Consider the following 22,337-nt stretch of genomic DNA (forward strand, 5'->3'; position numbering starts at 1 on the left):
CTTCATGACCTCCTAGCTAGTTAGAATTATGTTATGTACATGGGCTATCTCAAGTTATTGTTCCTTGCTACCTGCTTTACACATGCATGAGCCCTATAGCCCACCCATGTATGTAATATCAGGTAAATGATGATGCGTACACTGGGAGGTGGAATATAGTAAGAAAAGGATATGTGTAGGTCATGCAATCTAAAGCAGGAGCTGAATATGAGAGATGTGATCTTGAGACCACTACTGAATCAGCATAATCAAAATTAAGATGGACGTAAATGGGAAAATTATAGGATCTTGGATTTTAACTGCCATTATGAATAAAGAGTACGTTTTGAAAAATCCTTTTAATATAGACAAACTAAAAAAAAGACACATAAGAACGGAACAAATTTTGTTTTTCCCTACTTCCTGACAAATCTGTGGATTACTTGCTCCTAGCTGCTCGGGTCAGGCTTCATCGGTCCACCGCTGTGTTGCCACATGCTAGTCCCCGATCATTAAACTTCCGAAACATACAGAGGTCATGTGCATCGCTGTAGCCAATGACTGGCCCCAGCAGTGAAGTGTCCCCCATATGGCAAATGCAGTGGTAAACAGGGAGCAGGTATGTTTCCCTCCACAGGTCTGGCAGGAGGTTAGAATAAAAATGTGTTAAAAAGATGGACATCTCCTTTAAAAACAGATTGCCATCCATTCTGAATTGAATGGGGTAATTATTTTTTTAGATGTTTATATAACAGGAAATTATACAGTTTTCTAATATAAATGTATTTAAAATTTTACATGCATCCCTTTCTTGTATCAGGCAGTTAGCCCATTTATCTGTCCTGTGTAATGTATCCATTTGGCCTAACTAAAACATGGTATCAGTCACATGACATTCTTCACATCATATAACCCCTGACATTCATTAAGCAGCAGTGTGATACTTGTGAGGGCACATGATGGCTCACATGACTGATGCCATGTTTAGTCATATCCAGCTCTCCTATGGATGCATTTTACAGGACTAAAATGGGCTGTGCCATTTTTTTATTTTATTTTGAGAGAGGCTACAGTATGGATATAATAAGAATCTGAGTTTAAAATTTTAAATAGATGTATATTAGAAAAATGTTCAGCATCCTATTCTCTAAATAAATAAATGTAATCATTAAAACCGGAATACCCCTTTAAATAATACCTATACTTATTCTCTATTGTTTTTTTTTTAGGAATTTAAAGATGGAACATGAATAAGGCATATAAAACATGATGATTTATGTAAATATAATAACAGTATCTCTCACATGATAGCTACAAAGTGAAGTCCTAATATTTAGCATTCAGAGTAATCTGCATTTCAGAATTACCCCTGAAATTTGTATAGTAACTTTGCCATTTTTCTATACAGGTAAAGGTGATTTAATTGGAGCAAATCTACCAATTAAAGATCAAGTCATTAAAACCAATGCAGATGTCAAGGCACTGACCTACTGCGATCTTCAGTGTATCATCCTCAAAGGCCTTTATGAAGTTTTGGACTTTTACCCTGAATATGCACATAAGTTTGTAGAAGACATCCAGCAAGACCTTACATATAACCTTAGAGAAGGTCATGAAAGTGATGTAAGTGCTATCACCAAAAAAGTGATATTAATGAAACCATATAAAGTGTTATGATCTGCATTATGGCATACTCTTCACCACTTATAACTTGTTTCAGTTTCAAACTAAGCCATAATTGGGTTCTTCGCTAAGATTGTGATGGATAAAATACAATAGTATTTCCTCAGATGTCTGAAATAGCTATCCACTGCGGTTATGAACCTACTGTATTTAATATACTATATTAGGTTACTGAATGAAATCTAAAAATATGTAAGGTATCTAGAATTTCCTTAAAGTCTATGAAGATTAAAAAAAAGGATTGAGATTCCTCAGTAGTTGATACCTATTAATGGCTAACTGAAAAGATGACATAATTGCAAGCTTTCGAAGGCTTCTTGGGCCTTTTCCTCAGACGTCTATTAAGACAGTATTTTAAGATACACATATTTATACTCCGAAGTATATAGGAATAATGAGGTACATGAGAAAATTTATGTTAAGCAGATCAGTACAGCACTAGCAGTAAATTGTTGTACAAATGATAGATAAGGATTATAGATAAGAAAAGTTTTATTGTTCTCTAATTGATATCCAGTCCATGAATGCGATGAACCCATGAGCTCTGAGGGGTACATACCTTAAGAGCTATAGAGGGACATAAACCCATGAGACACATACATTCTTGATCTGAGTGTGTCAAAGGTTGTATTCCCAGACTCTCCTTTCCTTCTGACATTTGAAATTCCCTTTTAATATCAATACTTCCATGCCTGTGATGTTGTGGTCACATAGCTGCAAAAGTGTTTAGGTACAGGCAAATCTTTCCTTTCTTCTTTTATTGTGTGGCAATGAGAGTTAATTCTTGTTCTAAGCATTTGACCAGTTTCATCAGTAGGGGCCCACAATAGGACATTTGGCACATACAATGAAATAGGCCACAGGTGAAGGTACCTGGGAACTTGTAGTCTTGATGTGTATTGGGAATCTGTATCTTGTCAGTTGTCATGATGTATGGACAGGTCTAACATTTTGTCTTTTTCCTGTTGTTGGAGAGGACAGTGAGCTTCTGACAATAACGTTTTTGAGATTAGGGGTCTGTCTATAGAAAACAGGAGTGGAGACCTGGAAATATGGATTTCAAATGGTCATCTTTTTGTAATATTGGATGTAGTCTCTGATGTACCCTACTTAGAGTTTCCAGATTTGGATTGTAGGTGCCTACTACAGGTTCTCAATGATTTTCTTATTTTGGTTTGTATTCTAGGAGCGCTTGTAATTTGGTTTTCCACTGTACAGTAGTTGGACGGTATCCCTCAGACACCACATGCAGTCCTGATCAAAAGTTGAAAAATGGCAAAAAAAATTATATTTTACATTGTTGGATCTTAACAAGGTTCCAAGTAGAGCTTCAACATGCAACAAGAAGAAATGAGAGTGAGACAAAACATTTTTTGAGCATTCAATTAATTGAAAATAACGATTAAACTGAAACAGCCTGTTTTTCAGCTGATCCAAATTTTAAGACCACATGCCTTTAAAAGGCCAAATCTGTGCAAAGATGTGGATTCATTGTCATTTTCTGTCAGATAGTCACACGTTGTGATGGCAAAGGCAAAAAAACTCTCAATTTTTGAACGTGGTTGGGTTGTTCAACTGCATAAGCAGGGTCTCTTACTGCGCGCCATCGCTGCTGAGGTGGGACGTAGTAAGACAGTCATTTGGAATTTCTTAAATGATCCTGAGGGTTACGGAACAAAAAAGTCAAGTGGAAGACCCAAAAAAATTTCATCAGCACTGAGCCGGAGGATCCAATTGGCTGTCCGTCAAGACACTGGACGATCCTCGACGCAAATTAAGGCCCTTACTGGTGCTGACTGCAGCCCCATAACCATCAGACGGCATCTGACACTGAAGGGCTGCAAAAACAAAAAACGTCTTCAAAGACCTCGTCTCCTTGAACGCCACAGAATTGCTCGTTTGGACTTTGCAAGAGAGCACCAAACATGGGACATTCAAAGGTGGAAGAAAGTTTTATTCTCTGATGAGAAAAAATTTGACCTTGATGGTCCTGATGGTTTCCAATGTTACTGGCATGACAAGCAGATCCCACCTGAGATGTTTTCTACATGCCACAGTGGAGGGGGCGCCATAATGGTCTGGGGTGCTTTTTCCTTCAGTGGAACAATGGAGCTTCAGGAAGTGCAGGGGCGTCAAACGGCCGCTGGCTATGTCCAGATGTTGCAGAGAGCATTCCTCATGACGGAGGGCCCTCGTCTGTGTGGTAACGACTGGGTTTTTCAACAGGACAACGCTACAGTACACAATGCCCGCAGGACAAGGGACTTCTTCCAGGAGAATAACATCACTCTTTTGGCCCATCCTACGTGTTCCCCTGATCTAAATCCAATTGAGAACCTTTGGGGATGGATGGCAAGGGAAGTTTACAAAAATGGACAACAGTTCCAGACAGTAGATGGCCTTCGTGCGGCTGTCTTCACCACTTGGAGAAATGTTCCCACTCACCTCATGGAAACGCTTGCATCAAGCATGCCAAAACTAATTTTGGAAGTGATAAACAATAACGGCGGAGCTACTCATTACTGAGTTCATGTTTGGAAGTTGGATTTCTGTTTTGGGGGGTTTAGTTTTTTTTTTGAAGGTGTGGTCCTAAACAGCCTGTTTAAGTTTATTTGTTGTTTTCATTAAATTGAATGCTCAAAAAATGTTTTGTCTCACTCCCATTTCTTCTTGTTGCATGTTAAAGCTCTACTTGGAACCTTGTTAAGATCCAGCCATGCTAAATATGATTTTTTGCCATTTTTCAAGTGGTCTTAAACTTTTGATCAGGACTGTATTTGGTGCCAATTCCTTTATTTTTTATAAAAACCTCACAGGTTTTTAATCCATCCTGGCATGGAATATTGAAAAATAAAGATTCTACATTCATGGTAGCCAGGATAGTACCCTCTCATAGGGAAATTACTGCAGACAGCTTATTTAGTAGGTCAATTGTGTCCTGGAGGTAACTGGGTGTTTTTCTCCCCAGGGGTTTAAGGACACCTTATCACGCACGTGTGTGGGAGGAAAACACCACACCGAGCATAGGAGGGTAAGAGGATACTGGAATAAGGCCTGGAAAATAGGGATGGATACCTCCTAGAGAAAACCCTAACTCCAGTCCTGACAGACTACCAGTATGAACAGGCCCCAAAGGTAGGCAAGTTCATACACTAGATAACTAGAATCCTATCTCACCCTATAGGACCCTGGAACTAATGTCAGGATTTGAGTCTACCTGTTCTTCCAAAGGGATGAACGAACAGGAGTCTCCCCCAGGCCTAATGACAAACAACAGGGAAAGGCAACACACACATATATATAAACAAAATACAAAATAGAAAGGAAAAACTTCTCTTCAAAAAAGCTTTGGTAGCACCAGGAACTCAGCCGAGAACCAAACACAAGCTTACCACAAGTCCAACAGAAGCTATAAACCGCAAAGCATAGTGGGAGAAACAACAATAAATAGAGAAGGCAAAATGACCACAATAGCCACACCAGGGGAAATACGGTGTGGCAAGCACCAGAAACAACACAGACATCATTTGATCCAAAAGGAAAACACGTCAGATCAAACCATGTGCTGCCAGTCTCAGAGATCTCCTGCCACCTGTTGCGGGAACGTCCATATTTCTCGGTACGTCCATGACATACCTTCCATCCATCCAGAAATGTTCTCAGTGAGGGTGCCCATGCATGAAAAAAGTCAATGTAATAAGTCCCTGTTCTTGAAGGCTCGGTATCTGGTAAAAGCCCCAACAACAGGGATGTTTTACTTGCTTTACCAGAGTCACAAACCTGGATATCCAGGGAGACCGATAATTTCCTGCTTGGGCACCCTCACTGAGAAATTTTCTGGATGGATGGAAGATGTTTAAATGCCTGGTAAGAAATATAGCCAGCTACCTCCAGGACACAACTGACCTACTAAATAAACTGTCTGCAATAGGACACCTACCAGAGGGAACTATACTGGATACCATGGATGTAGAATCTTTACATTCCAATATTCCATACCAGAATGGATTAAAAGCCTTCAAGGCTTTTATGAAAAATAAAGGAATTGCCACCGAATCTGTGGTGGAACTTACAAAAATCACCCATAATTACTTTTCATTTGGTGAAAACATATACCTATAGAAGACCAGTATAGCAATGGGAAGTAAAATGGCAACACAATATGCAAATGTGTTCATGGTCAAACTTGAAATTGACTTCCTAACCTCCTGCCCCATCAAACATTGATGACATCATAATCATCTGAATTAAAAACATTCCATGAACTCTTCAATCAGTTTCATTCCACAATGAATTTAACACAGAATAATTTTTACTTAAATAAACTTTTTGGACACCATCATCAAGATGCAGAATAATAAAATAGAAACAATTCTTTACCAGAAACCTACAGGGAACTCAGCTGATGGCTCATATGAAGCCTTATGTCTGATTCCTGACAGCTCATAAATACTCATTATACATAGTTCAGTTCTTACCAAGCTGATAAGAATATGGCTTCATTTGGTGTTTATAAGTTGTCAGGCGTTCACAGATAAGGACTATACATAGCTGCCAGATGAAGTGTAAGTGAAAGTAAGATGCTCACAGCTAGGCCAAAATATAACCCTTTATGACAAAAACTACAGATTTTTTTTTATAAAGATCATTTAAAAAATATATTTTTAGCCCAAAGAGTAAAACGCAATGATAAAAAGTCCCTGAAAGTGTTCATAGCCTTTAAGGTTTATTTGAGAATTAATTTTATAATGGCCAGTAATGAGTTGATGATGACAAATGAGAGTATTTGCCTATGCGATGTCTGCGTTAAGAATGCATTGATTATACATAGATGAGTGGCACTACACTACTTAGGAGCCACTCAACTGACTCGGATGACTTCCACCATATAGAAAGTTTCCTCTCCTTTGCAAAACTCTTGTATAATACAATGAAAATAAATCAATGTATGAGTTAGTCTACATTGTCACATATAATTTTAATAGCTGGGGAAAAGGTGCAAGGGTGCAGGACTCTGTCGACAAGAATGTTACAATACAGATTCTTACTCAAACTCTTGAGAGACATCATTCTTGGCAATGATAACTAAGGCGAAAGTCTAGCTATCTATAAAATTCTAACACAACTACTGGTTATTTTCTAAATGATGAGCACAAAACTTAGTAGTTCTCACAGAAAGGGTTAATGGAACAACAGCAATCCATAATATGCCAGAAATGTTGTGCAGCTCCTAGGCCAGTCCTTGTCTCTTTCAGTCTACTTCTTGTGGTGGTAAACAATGGAATTGGTAAAATGAATGACACCATCTCACTTGCTTGGCACTGAGGTGGCAGCTATCCATCCTTCTGGGTACTCTCTCTCTTTCTCTATATGGCAATACTTTGCTGTCTCTGCACCATCTCTCTCTCTCTATAACAGTTGACATCCTGTCATGCTATCTGGCCTGGCTCATGATTCCGTTGCTGGAGAAAGACTGGAGAGTGATATTGACTTGATACACTCACAGTTAACATAGTCATCTCTCAGGCCTACTAACCTTTAGATTAGTCTCTGGAAGTACTGCTTGGGCCACCTCTGCTCAGGCTGCTCAGTGAGTCTGCCTCAGCAGAGCCTGTACCTCATTCTGCATGGCAGTTCATCCTGTGAGCAGTGCACTTGACCATACTCTCTCTGCCACTTTGCCATTGCTCTCATTATTCAGCTCTCTTTATGCAATTTCACTCTCTTCTGCTTCTCTCAGTTTTATTTGCCCTCACTGCACCCACTCAATCCAGACTCTAGCTTGCGCTGACCAGGCACCCTGGTTGACTCACCTCCCACTCTGTTAATCAGGCTACAGGGAATACTTAGACAATACATATGGCCCATCCATTCTTTTTTTACTTTTGATTCTCCTGTTCCTTCATTTGCAGAACATTTACCTTTCCAGGGAACTTGTTATTATGTACTAATTCTATCCACTCCTTTCCATGGCCACTAATGTGCTCTACCACTTGCCAGTATTTACATTACGGTATAATAGTATGATACTGATGATATCAGTAGGCCACTTGATGGCAGACATTAACAGTTCCCAGATGCCATTGTGTCCGAGACATTCATGTAAGGTGACATCAGTATACCGTAATAAACACTGACTGTTGGTGGCACATAGAGGCTCTGACATCGAACAGGTGAGAATTTGGACAGAAAGTATAATTGAAACTGCCATATCATACTACTGTGCGGATTATATGTCGATTTTTAAACCCCACTTAAGTTGCTTAAAGAAGAACCTTACAATTCACAGTAATCTCTGGCGTGGAGCTCACCTCCTGATGTGGTGCCAGATGCATGTATCAGTTCAGTAATGTAAGCGGCAGCCCAGTCACTTCAGTCATTAATAGAAGCACAAAGTTAAATGAACAAGCCTGGTGTTTGCTGTATAAACAGAAAAACAGGGCGCACCATAGGGTGAAAACGTATGGGAAATTGAATAAACTCCAATTTAGGAGGCTCACCTTGAATGGTTGTGCATATATAGGCACAACGCTATTGAAGACGTGTCGGAGATAAAAATCAATCCCCAATAGGTAGGTAGGTATGCAACCACGGATGCAGGTGTCCTCAGATGAGCAAACTCGTGAGTTTGCAATAAATACTTCTGAAGATACGCCATTCGCATCTGGTTGGTTCCTTGCGCCGAGGGATGTTCCTTTCTTTCACTTTACATTAATGGAAGCACAAGCAGTTATTTGTCAGTGAAACAACCAATCAGTTCCTCTGTTATTCTGATAATAGAAGTGTTCATTGGTTAATGTGCTCCTAGGTCACGGCCCTTTACATAGCTATAGCTATGCATGCACCCATTGCCATGTTCTCAGCCCTAGCAATACTTTTGTCAGTCAGATACAGTGCTAGGGCTGGAACAAAAGCACAGGTAGGAAACAATCTAGGTGATAGATGGGCTGGCGATTTAATGTTTGTGGTGGAAGGAATATTTTTTAATACTAAATTATGCCCGACGTACATACTTACTACGAGGTGCTGTCCTAGGTAGTCGCCTACCCTTGCCTACCCCATTTAGAGGTTAGGAAAGAAAAGGAGAGGGTTAATCCTGTACTCCTGTAAAAGGAGATATAGGATATACACGCAGGGCGCCAGGGGTGGAGACCAAAGTGGAGGAAAGTGTATAATAAATAAGGAATAATCTTGGGTCCAGAGGACACTGACAGGTAAAATGCTGGGACAGAAGCAGGGCAGCCGTAGGTGATGAACTATTAGCAGAGGTGCTATATAGTGGCAATACAGTAAAGAAAGAGGGAAAAAAATCACCAAGTGGCGCCTAACTGCTACAAAAATAAATGTATATATATATATATATATATGAGATATACACCAAATATAGAAAAGAATATATAAAAGATGCATACAATAAGGTAGGGAACTTTAGTACGCTTAAAAATAAGAACTGGAAGTGAGTACCCCTTACCATTAAAAAAGGGGGGAACCTTAGTGTTCAGTAGCCATATGATAAAACCATCTAACATCTGGTAAATAATATAAAATGGAGAAGGCTGAAACGTATAAAAGGTGATATACACCACACTCACTTCACCAGGGAGTGGGATAAAACTCAAGACACCCAAAACAGCCACCTCCCTCGCCTGGCTCTCTTGTAGAATAGCTGGAAGATACGGCAGTCCAATACTTTGTACTTCTGGTATATTCCTTAAATAAATAAGTCAGGTAGGCTCAACGCGTTTCGGGGAATAACAGGCCCCTTCCTCAGGAGCAGAGAAGGTATTAGGCATATACAAAGTGTATTATAAAACAAACATCTAAATATAGCAAATGGCACTCATTCAAACAGAAGGCGGTTTTGGCGCCAGAAAAATTGTCAGTGTCACTTCCGGTCCCGGAAGTGACGTCAGTAATGAAATAAAATGAAATAGACAACAGAACGAACAAGTGTGCCATTTTGCAACAAAATTTGTGACTTTTTAGCTTTTTTCCGACACACTTGCCACTTTGCCAAAAAGTGAGTGGGGTGTGGTCAGCAGCTCCTCAGCCCAACTCCTTTATTGTGTATTATTTTTTTTGCTAATGTGTAGGAATAGAGATAGGGAACATTTTCTTAACATAGTTTATTTTGAGAATTTGCACATTTATAGTAGAAAACTTGCCTAGAAATGTCTCTTAGCAGCGTTACTGGGAACTGCTGGGCTTCTGCCCTCACTGCTGCCTCACATACCGTAGTTGGACAATAGATTAATATGTGTACCCTAAATAGATATTTTCTGTGGCCAACACTGTCAGTGAGTGCTTCTGCTGTATTCCTGGAGCACTGAGCAATTAACCAGTTACATACTATACTATATTTATAGATACAGTGGGATGTGAAAGTTTGGGCAACCTTATTAATAGTCATGATTTTCCTGTATAAATCATTGGTTGTTACGATAAAAAAATGTCATTTAAATATATCATATAGGAGACACACACAGTGATATTTGAGAAGTGAAATTAAGTTTATTGGATTTACAGAAAGTGTGCTATAATTGTTTAAACAAAATTAGGCAGGTGCATGAATTTGGGCACTGTTGTCATTTTATTGATTCCAAAACCTTTAGAACTAATTATTGGAACTCAAATTGGCTTGATAAGCTCAGTGACCCATGACCTACATACACAGGTGAATCCAATTATGAGAAAGAGTATTTAAGGGGGGCAATTGTAAATTTCCCTCCTCTTTTAATTTTCTCTGAAGAGTAGCAACATGGGGGTCTCAAAACAACTCTCAAATGACCTGAAGACAAAGATTGTTCACCATCATGGTTTAGGGGAAGGATACAGAAAGCTGTCTCAGAGATTTCAGCTGTCTGTTTCCACAGTTAGGAACATATTGAGGAAATGGAAGACCACAGGCTCAGTTCAAGTTAAGGCTCAAAGTGGCAGACCAAGAAAAATCTTGGATAGACAGAAGCGACGAATGGTGAGAACAGTCAAAGTCAACCCACAGACCAGCACCAAAGACCTACAACATCATCCTGCTGCAGATGGAGTCACTGTGCATCGTTCAACCATTCGGCTCACTTTACACAAGGAGATGCTGTATGCGAGAGTGATGCAGAAGAAGCCTTTTCTCTGCCCACAGCACAAAAAGTGCCGCTTGAGGTGGGCTAAAGCACATTTGGACAAGCCAGCTTCATTTTGGAATAAGGTGCTGTGGACTGATGAAACTAAAATTGAGTTATTTGGCCATAACAAGGGGCGTTATGCATGGAGGAAAAAGAACACAGCATTCCAAGAAAAACACCTGCCACATACAGTAAAATATGGTGGTGGTTCCATCATGCTGTGGGGCTGTGTGGCCAGTGCAGGGACTGGGAATCTTGTCAAAGTTGAGGGACGCATGGATTCCACTCAGTATCAGCAGATTCTGGAGACCAATGTCCAGGAATCAGTGACAAAGCTAAAGCTGCGCCGGGGCTGGATCTTTCAACAAGACAACGACCCTAAACACTGCTCAAAATCCACTAAGGCATTTATGCAGAGGAACAAGTACAACGTTCTGGAATGGCCATCTTAGTCCCCAGACCTGAATATAATTGAAAATCTGTGGTGTGACTTAAAGAGAGCTGTCCATGCTCGGAAGCCATCAAACCTGAATGAACTAATGATGTTCTGTAAAGAGGAATGATCCAAAATACCTTCAACCAGAATCCAGACTCTCATTGGAACCTACAGGAAGCGTTTAGAGGCTGTAATTTCTGCAAAAGGAGGATCTACTAAATTATCAATACCAGAACTTATCAATACCAGAACACAGGGAAGGGACAACATCACATATCACAGAGACAGGATCACCATGCACCCCAAAAGATGAACCACATAGAACAAGTAAGATACCAACACTCAAGACACAGAGGAGGGTCAGAAAGACAAGACGAAGTAAGAGGAAGAGACACATATCACAAAAGACATCACTAGCAACGGATCTCAGCGCAATAATTAATTTAAGTTCAACCACCCTGACTAAAACCCAAAATAATCTGTTAGAGAAAGGTCTGAAGTTTGCCCCCACCAATAAGATGGATAAATTCTCCACGTATATAGGAGTACAAAAACTAATAAGGAATATCTGCCTTAAAAAATATTTTATCAAAAATCCAATTGTGAGGAATGAGAAAGACAAAAAACCCTAATAAAAACCTCCTAAAAAATAAATCAAATATGTTCCCAAGGAGTGAAATCTGAAGGGTTTTTATAAATGTGGAAGGTGTATGGGTTGTAGAATGAATAAAAAATACCGCCTGACGACTAATGTCCCCTCGACTCAGAACGACTATAATTGGGAGATAGAAGATTGTCTTACATGTGACTCCAGTGGAGTTATCTACCTTCTCCAGTGCCCCTGCAACAGACAATATATAGGACGTACCAAGAGGCCATTCAAAAAAAGAGTGGCCGAACATATTGCCAACATCAGGAAGGGTTATGATAAACATTCCCTATCTAAACATTATAAAGAGAGGCATAATCAGGATCCATCGAGCCTGGTTTTTACGGCACTGGAGAAGGTGGAGAAACACTGGAGAGGCGGGGATTTTATCAGACAAATGTCTAGGATAGAATCCAGACGCATTTATGAATTTGGATCTCTACAACCGAAAGGCCTTAATTCGGAATTGGAAATTTTGGGATTTATGTAGGTTGGGTGTCTCGTGGCCGACGGCACGTCGCATGCTAGGCCGTTTATCGGCGCTGCGACGTGTCCTTGGCTCCGAGATACCGACCCTTCTTTCTCGATCAAATCCGAATAATTGTATCAAACTCTAGGATTCCTATGAAACTTTCAAGATTTCTCACATTTACTATTTATTGTTTTACATTCTTATATTGACATTTTAATTTTGAAAATTTGTTTAATAATATTTTATTATAAAAAGTCATTTTATAAGTGTTAGCAATCAGAGATCAAGTTTATATTTCACACAATGATATATCACACCAATTGGGACATTTGGGCCAAAAAACGCATGTGTCCCCAAAAAAACGCATGGAAAAACGCATGGAAACCGCAAGTAAGGGGAAAAAAATAAAATAAATCAAGGCTGTATTGAATTATCCCCTGATTATGTGGGAGGATTCCCTGGCCAACTGGGAGTAGTATGAACAACAGGTGTCCGAGATTTGGGAAGCAATTAAGGAATGGATAAAAATGGAGGCAGAGCAGGCAGACACTCGACCACTGAGGAAGGGAGAGTGAATCTACCTGAAACGCGTATGGTGAAACAAGTGATGTACCTGCATTGAAAAGCCTCCGATAATACTGTATGGCCATACAGAAGAAAATTTCTACAGTAAAGGATCAACTATTCTTATCGTCGAAAGCTGCACTGAAGGAAATTGCGGAACAGAGTGGCAACTCCCGCGATCTTTGGAACTCCTGCGAAATTCAAACCAGCTTGCTGTATGGAGCGACTGAATAAGCCGGCAAACATTTAAAGCTCCATTGAAGCAATAGGGAGATAGCAGACGCTAGACGGTAAGCCAAATATCGTTTTAAAGTTTTCTTTGATTTAAAGCTTATATCGACCTCAAAAGGATATGCTATAAGAGACTTTTCACATTATCAGGATTCCTGTGGACACTTTATAAACATATTGCGCTCCCAGTGAATACACCTACAACATTTTCAGTGACATTCAGTTTCTCAAATTGGGATAGAGCGCTAGAAGATAATAACTCCTCTTTCCCAAATAACAGCATATACTTGAAGTTTTTGGTGTGATATATATTATTGAATTTATCAACACTATTGAGTGGTATCGAATATTCTATCAAATATTTTAACATTGAATTTTCTACCACAGGATCTACTAAATATTGATTTCATTTCTTTTTTGTGGTGCCCAAATTTATGCACCTGCCTAATTTTGTTTAAACAATTATAGCACACTTTCTGTAAATCCAATAAACTTCATGTGTGTCTCCTATATGATATATTTAACTGACATTTTTTATCGTAACAACCAACGATTTATACAGGAAAATCATGACGATTAAGAAGGTTGCCCAAACTTTCGCATCCCACTGTATACTATAACTGTCCCTATATACTGTAGAACAGCTGCTCCGTGCCTCCCTGCATTGAAAATAGTGAGCGCTTACTGATCGCTGGCACAAATCTCCCAGTGGCTGCTTAGTTATTCAGCATACCAGGAATATAGCAGAAGTACTCACTGACATTGTATGCCAGCTGTGTATTTCAGCTCAGCCCCATTGACTTAAATGGGGCTGAGCTGTAACTAGGCCATGTGACTGATGAACGGTAACATCACATGGCCTAGGAAGAGGTTGCGGAGCTCACATAGTTCCCGCATCTTCTAAAAGCTTATCGACGGGGGTCCCAGGTGTCGGACCCACACCAGTCTAATAAATTACTGGATGAACCCTTTAAGTTCATCCATGTCATATTTCATGGAATTATTAATGGTGGCCCAGGGATCTGAGTTAATCTTCTGTATTCATCTTTTGCAAAAGATACTGTACAGTATATTTTACATAGGACATACAATATGCTTATTTACGCTATATACTCAAGCATTTGCTTTAAAGGGTTATTTCAGGATTTTAATATCAGATCAGTGGTGTCTGACAGCTCCCACACACCCCACACACCCCGAACAGCTGCATCAGAGTAAGCTTGGCGCCAAAAAGTTGTCGCTGATAATACACCACTATATGAATTTTGTAGTGGATGCAGCTGGTAATTGCCGCACTGCTTTCATTCATGTCAATGGGAAATGCACTGCATTAACCAGCTCTGTCATTACACTGTGGATGGAGCTGGGGTGCCAAGTGTTGGACCTCCACCAACCAAAAATGTATGATCTATCCTGAGGATGGGCAATCAATTATAACAACCTGGACAAACTCTTTAAATAGAGACCTTATCCCACAATGGTCACTGTCCGTGTTTTTCCAACTATATTGGCTTTAGGGTGAACTAGGTTTTGTAGTTTTGCAGCCGTGGGTTGGAAACTACTGATGACCCTTTAGTCCACTTTATGAATCTTCACAAAGTAATTCAAATACAGTATGAGAATCAAGCAGAAACAATGTTACAGTGACCATATTGTAACAGTCACGTCCACACACACACAGGGGGAAGGATAGTGACCACTGCGCTCCACCCTCACCCCTGCCCCTGCCTACTTGCCTCACGAGTCCTGATGACAGGGGACAACTGGACGACAGTCCCTTACTTAAGATATGTGCAGGGAAGATAGACAAGACAAAATACGGAACGTCAACGGACCGGGTCAGAACCAAGAGAGCTACGCAGTACAAAGGGTTAAGCAAAGAATGGTCAGGAGAAGCCGGGGTCAAATACCAGGAGAGTAGAAAAGTACCAGAGGAGTCCGCAAAGAGTAGTCAGGTGGGAGCCGAGGTCACAATACCAGGAGGGATGCACAGTACAGGAGGAGCAGGCAAAGGATCGTCAGGGAACAGGATCAGGTGAATATTCAGTAGTCCAAAAAATAGCCAGGAACCTAGAATTAACAGGCAACCTGTGGCCAGCAGGCTGCCTGTATTTATAGTGGGGTCTGAGGGTCATGTGACGTGGCCAGCGTCACATGACCGACAGACAGACAAGTCGAGCACCGAGTGTTCAGCCAGGCGCTCAAAGCAGACCTAGGAGCAGGGAGCCTCCCAGCTAGCAAAGCCGCCCTGGGAACGAGGCCAAACACAGATCCTCGCTCCCGAAGCTAAGCAGCAGGTCTGCGGCTGATGGGAGACCGAGTGCGCCTTTGGCGCCCCATGACACATATAGTTATCAGGTTAAAAGTATGGGTCACAAAGTGATTAAAAAAGCAATGAGGGGCATTCACTAACGTCTTTATGCCACAATAGTGGCACAAAAAAGTTGTCAATTATGGCCCACTCCCTATGTATCATACATAGCTTAAGTCTGCTCTCCTTGAATTCAGAGGCCTGCTGGCACAAAGAGGGGTAGTATAAAGTAGGTTCCCATCCAGATTGAGTTCACCTTGCCCTGGTGCATGGGCAGTTGGGCGCAAATGATTTTGATCAAACTATAAAGTACTTTATATAATGAATATAGTATTAGCCCATATATTCTAGGTTTGCAGAGTGCTGTCACATTGTGATTGCTTTTACTTTTGTCTTTTCAGCCGTGGTGATGTGCACCTACGTAGTTACCTCATTTTGTAGAACGTTCTGAGTAACTTTTGTCTACTGTCTGTCATTTAGAGAAAAACAAATAGAATTTTTTTTTAGTATTGAACCCCTTAAAATTAAGTTGGAACGGTTGAAAAAGCAGGTAGAAAAAGACTTAAAAATCATGGTCGCTAATAAACGACTTGAAAATCATAGTGGATAGTAAATTATAACAATCAATAACAGCAATATGCAGCTGCTGCTAAAGCAAACAATATTATGGGATGCATCTGAATAGACCTACAGTACAGACCAAAAGTTTGGACACACCTTCTCATTCAAAGAGTTTTCTTTATTTTCATGACTATGAAAATTGTAGATTCACACTGAAGGCATCAAAACTATGAATTAACACATGTGGAATTACAGGGAGTGCAGAATTATTAGGCAAGTTGTATTTTTGAGGATTAATTGTATTATTGAACAACAACCATGTTCTCAATGAACCCCAAAAACTCATTAATATCAAAGCTGAATATTTTTGGAAGTAGTTTTTAGTTTGTTTTTAGTTTTAGCTATTTTAGGGGGATATCTGTGTGTGCAGGTGACTATTACTGTGCATAATTATTAGGCAACTTAACAAAAAACAAATATATACCCATTTCAATTATTTATTTTTACCAGTGAAACCAATATAACATCTCAACATTCACAAATATACATTTCTGACATTCAAAAACAAAACAAAAACAAATCAGTGACCAATATAGCCACCTTTCTTTGCAAGGACACTCAAAAGCCTGCCATCCATGGATTCTGTCAGTGTTTTGATCTGTTCACCATCAACATTGCGTGCAGCAGCAACCACAGCCTCCCAGACACTGTTCAGAGAGGTGTACTGTTTTCCCTCCTTGTAAATCTCACATTTGAAGATGGACCACAGGTTCTCAATGGGGTTCAGATCAGGTGAACAAGGAGGCCATGTCATTAGATTTTCTTCTTTTATACCCTTTCTTGCCAGCCACGCTGTGGAGTACTTGGACGCGTGTGATGGAGCATTGTCCTGCATGAAAATCATGTTTTTCTTGAAGGATGCAGACTTCTTCCTGTACCACTGCTTGAAGAAGGTGTCTTCCAGAAACTGGCAGTAGGACTGGGAGTTGAGCTTGACTCCATCCTCAACCCGAAAAGGCCCCACAAGCTCATCTTTGATGATACCAGCCCAAACCAGTACTCCACCTCCACCTTGCTGGCGTCTGAGTCGGACTGGAGCTCTCTGCCCTTTACCAATCCAGCCACGGGCCCATCCATCTGGCCCATCAAGACTCACTCTCATTTCATCAGTCCATAAAACCTTAGAAAAATCAGTCTTGAGATATTTCTTGGCCCAGTCTTGACGTTTCAGCTTGTGTGTCTTGTTCAGTGGTGGTCGTCTTTCAGCCTTTCTTACCTTGGCCATGTCTGTGAGTATTGCACACCTTGTGCTTTTGGGCACTCCAGTGATGTTGCAGCTCTGAAATATGGCCAAACTGGTGGCAAGTGGCATCTTGGCAGCTGCACGCTTGACTTTTCTCAGTTCATGGGCAGTTATTTTGCGCCTTGGTTTTTCCACACGCTTCTTGCGACCCTGTTGACTATTTTGAATGAAACACTTGATTGTTCGATGATCACGCTTCAGAAGCTTTGCAATTTTAAGAGTGCTGCATCCCTCTGCAAGATATCTCACTATTTTTGACTTTTCTGAGCCTGTCAAGTCCTTCTTTTGACCCATTTTGCCAAAGGAAAGGAAGTTGCCTAATAATTATGCACACCTAATATAGGGTGTTGATGTCATTAGACCATACCCCTTCTCATTACAGAGATGCACATCACCTAATATGCTTAATTGGTAGTAGGCTTTCTAGCCTATACAGCTTGGAGTAAGACAACATGCATAAAGAGGATGATGTGGTCAAAATACTCATTTGCCTAATAATTCTGCACGCAGTGTATATACATAACAAACAAGTGTGAAACAACTGAAAATATGTCATATTCTAGGTTCTTCAAAGTAGCCACCTTTTGCTTTGATTACTGCTTTGCACACTCTTGGCATTCTCTTGATGAGCTTCAAGAGGTAGTCCCCTGAAATGGTTTTCACTTCACAGGTGTGCCCTGTCAGGTTTAATAAGTGGGATTTATTGCCTTATAAATGGGGTTGGGACCATCAGTTGCGTTGAGGAGAAGTCAGGTGGATACACAGCTGATAGTCCTACTGAATAGACAGTTAGAATTTGTATTATGGCAAGAAAAAAGCAGCTAAGTAAAGAAAAACAAGTGCCCATCATTACTTTAAGAAATGAAGGTCAGTCAGTCAGCCGAAAAATTGGGAAAACTTTGAAAGCAAGGGCTATTTGACCATGAAGGAGAGTGATTGGGTGCTGCGCCAGATGACCTGGCCTCCACAGTAACCGGACCTGAACCCAATCGAGATGGTTTTGGGCGAGCTGGACCGCAGAGTGAAGGCAAAAGGGCCAACAAGTGCTAAGCATCTCTGGGAACTCCTTCAAGACTGTTGGAAGACCATTTCAGGGGACTACCTCTTGAAGCTCATCAAGAGAATGCCAAGAGTGTGCAAAGCAGTAATCAAAGCAAAAGGTGGCTACTTTGAAGAACCTAGAATATGACATATTTTCTGTTGTTTCACACTTGTTTGTTATGTATATAATTCCACATGTGTTAATTCATAGTTTTGATGTCTTCATAGTCATGAAAATAAAGAAAACTCTTTGAATGAAAAGGTGTGTCCAAACTTTTGGACTGTACTGTATGTGCAAATGATGAATGCATAGCATTACCTTTATATAAATCACTAATCAAACCATACTTATTTTATACTGTTTTTGACACCAGTGTCTAAGAAATACATAGCAGAACTAAAGAAAACACAGAGGTTGGTAACTAACGTAACAAAATATATGGTTGGATTGTAGCATGAATAGTTTTTCTTCATGTAAATCTGAGGATTGTTTTTTGAGGAACACCGCTCTGGATCAACCCTTCCTAAAAATATTGTTTTGTCCCAACCTCGCTACAGTATACTATGTAATTATATATATACATACATACAGTACTCATGAAACACATATATCGTACACACTTGTAAATACGTAGTTGTCCATGACATCTTTTTTTCTAATGGCATTTACTGACATTTGTTTCTTTTTTTATCAATTAAGTAATATTTTTATTTTTTATTTTAGAGAATGTCAAGACTCTCATGCAAATCAGCTCTATCACAGGTATAGTACATATTAACCATTTGTTTTATGTTATCACATAATACATAGATTACCATCCAAGCCCCAAGAAAAAACTTGTGTCAATCATATAATTTAACTTAATTTATCTAAATATAGTTTAAAATGTCTGTGCTGATTAAATGGGATGGTTCTTTTAATTTCATAACACAGTATATCTTTATATGGGTCAGAGCTTTGTTATTTAACACATTTCACCAGATTCCCTACTCTCCTTCACACAGGTCTAGCATGAAACAATAAAATTCTGACTGCCTGCAGCTACCACTAGAGAGCGCTAACTGAGGATGGATTTATAGAGCTGCTTTTAACTCAATATTAAATCCATCTTCAGCAGGTACCTAAGCTCCAAGAAACAGTGAATAAAGACAGCTAGGATTTCACCATTTGGAGGAATTGTTCCTTTAGAACAATGACCTTTCAAAATGCAGACCTACTGGATAATTGTGGGTAGAGATGAGCGAATCAAGGTATCCGAAATGGAATTCGACCCAAAGTTTAGGAAAATTTTTATTTGCAACTTATTCGAATTTCCTAGTGCTTCATGGTAACAAATTGTTTTTTTCCTTAAAATAGCAGCTACACATGTTACACTAAAGTAAAAGTAAGAAGCCTGGGAATGCGATATGACCCATAATACCATGCAGCCAGTCAATCCACAGATAGCCATCCCCTGTGATGTCATAACCCCATAAAAACCTCATACCATGAAGTCTCTGCTATTTGACTATGAGCTAAACATAGGAAGAGATATAGCAAGCACTAGGGACAATGTTTCAGTAAGCTTTTAATTGGAGAATATTGGATAGGGAGAGTGCTGCACGGACACTGCAGGCACAGTGTAGGGAGAGTTTTTAGACACTTTAGGGAGAACATAGGGAGACTGCAGGGACAGTGCAGGTTGAGTGTAATCGCCTTGTGCATCTAGTTTATCTGCTGTGCCATTAATACTTAATCTGTTCTGGTATACATAGACTTTCTGTGCAGCAGACTCAGTGTCAAAAGGCAGTCTAATATATAAGTGTGCCTATCTAGTTCACCTGCTGAGTCATGAAGACTTAATCTGTTGAATTAATCTGTTGCAGGTTCACTCATTTGTGGTGTAGGTCAGAGAATGATCTGATTGAACAGTGTCCAGTTTGGGGTGTCCATATTGATTAATAGAAAACCAATTCTATTAGTCCCTGATTCACAAGTTGGAGGTGATACACCTGTCTCATTCTACTGTTTGTGGCGTGTCCACATTAATTAATAGATAAGCAATTCTATTAGGCTGTGATTCGTAAATTAGGGTGATACACCTGTCTCATTCTACTGTTTGTGGGGTATCCACATTGATTAGTAGATAAACAATTTTATTAAGCCCTGATTCACAAATTGGGGAGATACACCTGTCTAATTCTACTGTTTGTGGCGTGTCCACATTGATTAATAGATAAGCAGTTCTATTAGGCCGTGATTCACAAATTGGGGTCATACACCTGTCTCATTCTACTGTTGTGGCTTGTCCACATTGATTAAAAGGTAAGCAGTTCTATTAGGCCCTGATTCACAAATTGGGGTCATAAGCCTGTCTCATTCTACTGTTTGTGATGTGCCCACATTAATTAATAGATAAGTGTAACAGATCACCTGGCACCCCGACTGAGTACCTCCGTTGACTGATGCTCCTAGCGTTTCCTGAGGTTTCCAAGCCCTCTGGCAGACAGCACCATCACCGAACTGAAGAAGCCTATAAATCCTCTTCAACCATATGAATGCTGTAGACAGTTGAATAGGAAACCATACGAATAGGTTTACACTCCTAGCAGTCAAACTGGGACAGCATGCAATAAATCCTCCCCCAAGCATGAGACGACACTTCACCTTGAGGGTTAAAACAGGAACTGACTTTATTTAGACACAGCACACCTACTTTAAACCCCCCAACAGTCTCATTTACATACAATAGGGTACCTAGGACTATGGTACAAGGAAGGGTGGGGCCAGACAATAGCAAGGGCTGATGGGAGATTGAGGAGGGACAGAACAGCTAGTTTAAACTGGTGTCCCTGCGACAACACATTGCTGGGGAAACAATGGGACAGGAAAAAGGGGGAGGAGAAGAGGCACAGAACAGCCATGCCTGTAACCTAGCAACCATTACAGTAAGAGCAAGATATATACAGTTTACAATACACAGCAATACGATCCAACCAAACTCACAATAACATACATAATATTAAAGACAGCCTGAATGCAATCCGCTACACAGTCTTAAAGGGGCATTGTTCCTAAAAGTCATAATATGTCCACGGATGGCCATTAAAGGGCCAGTAGCAACAATATAAAAGACCACATGCCCAAATATTGCATTCAAACGTACCAATTTACCAGGGGCCATAGTCAGCAGGTAGGAGGCGGGCAGCCAGGCCTCTCCAATGCCCAGTGGCGAGGCGGGTTCCGCCACATTTCTCCCCTTTCCCATTGAGACTATCCAGACTCCAGACCTCCAACCGGTCTTGGGCTCTGATAGTCAGCCGGCCTTTCTCCAAGGGTGTAGTTGTCCCTATGGCCCCCTGCCACTTGTGCCCAGTTGTAGATCCATGCCTTGGGGGGAAGGTAACCAGGGTGCCCTCTCCCCTGGTTGAACAAAGCTGTTGCTGGGGGGAAGGGGTAACAGGCTCCTCTCTCTGCGACACCCTCCCTTGTTGTAGGGGAAAACAGACTGCCTCTCCTTCCAATACATTGTCCTGTTGTTGTGGACCAGGACAGACTGTCCATATCACCAGTGGTGCAGGTACAGAGACTACGGTCCCATCTGCACTGTTGTGGGGCTTACTGTCTCCCCTTGGTGTGCTAGGCTGCCGCTGGGGAGAGGGGGTAACAAATTCCTCTCCCTTACACACTTTCAGCTGCTGGGGAGAGGGGGTACAAGCCAGTCCTGTAACAAGGGGGTCGGTGGAGCAGAGGCTAGAGGCTCTCTGCCCTGATGCCAGCTCTTCTGCTGGGGTGAGGGGGGTGCAAGCCAGCCCTGTAACAAGGGGGTCGGTGGAGCAGAGGCTATCGGCGCTCTGCCCGGATGCCAGCTCTTCTGCTGGAGGGACTGGAGTACAGTCCTGCTGGGTAGTAAGGGGACAAGTAGAGCAGAGGCCAGCGGTGCTCTGCCCAGATGCCAGCTCTTCTGCTGGGAGGGGGCCAGAGGGGGCTAACGACTCCTCTACTGAC

At 40.9% G+C, this 22,337-nt stretch overlaps 1 protein-coding gene across 1 annotated transcript in view; it reads left to right on the forward strand.

The window, feature by feature from the left end:
- KCNH8 (potassium voltage-gated channel subfamily H member 8) overlaps positions 1-22,337 on the forward strand; it is a 726,151-nt gene that overhangs the window by 601,454 nt on the left and 102,360 nt on the right. Inside the window, exons 11-12 of the mRNA XM_040433027.1 lie at positions 1,388-1,602; positions 19,074-19,112. Coding sequence (XP_040288961.1) covers positions 1,388-1,602; positions 19,074-19,112 — 254 coding nt within the window. The remainder of the gene's footprint in view (positions 1-1,387; positions 1,603-19,073; positions 19,113-22,337) is intronic.

The sequence above is a fragment of the Bufo bufo genome, chromosome 5 (assembly GCF_905171765.1).
Source record: "Bufo bufo chromosome 5, aBufBuf1.1, whole genome shotgun sequence".
Classification (NCBI taxonomy): domain Eukaryota; kingdom Metazoa; phylum Chordata; class Amphibia; order Anura; family Bufonidae; genus Bufo; species Bufo bufo.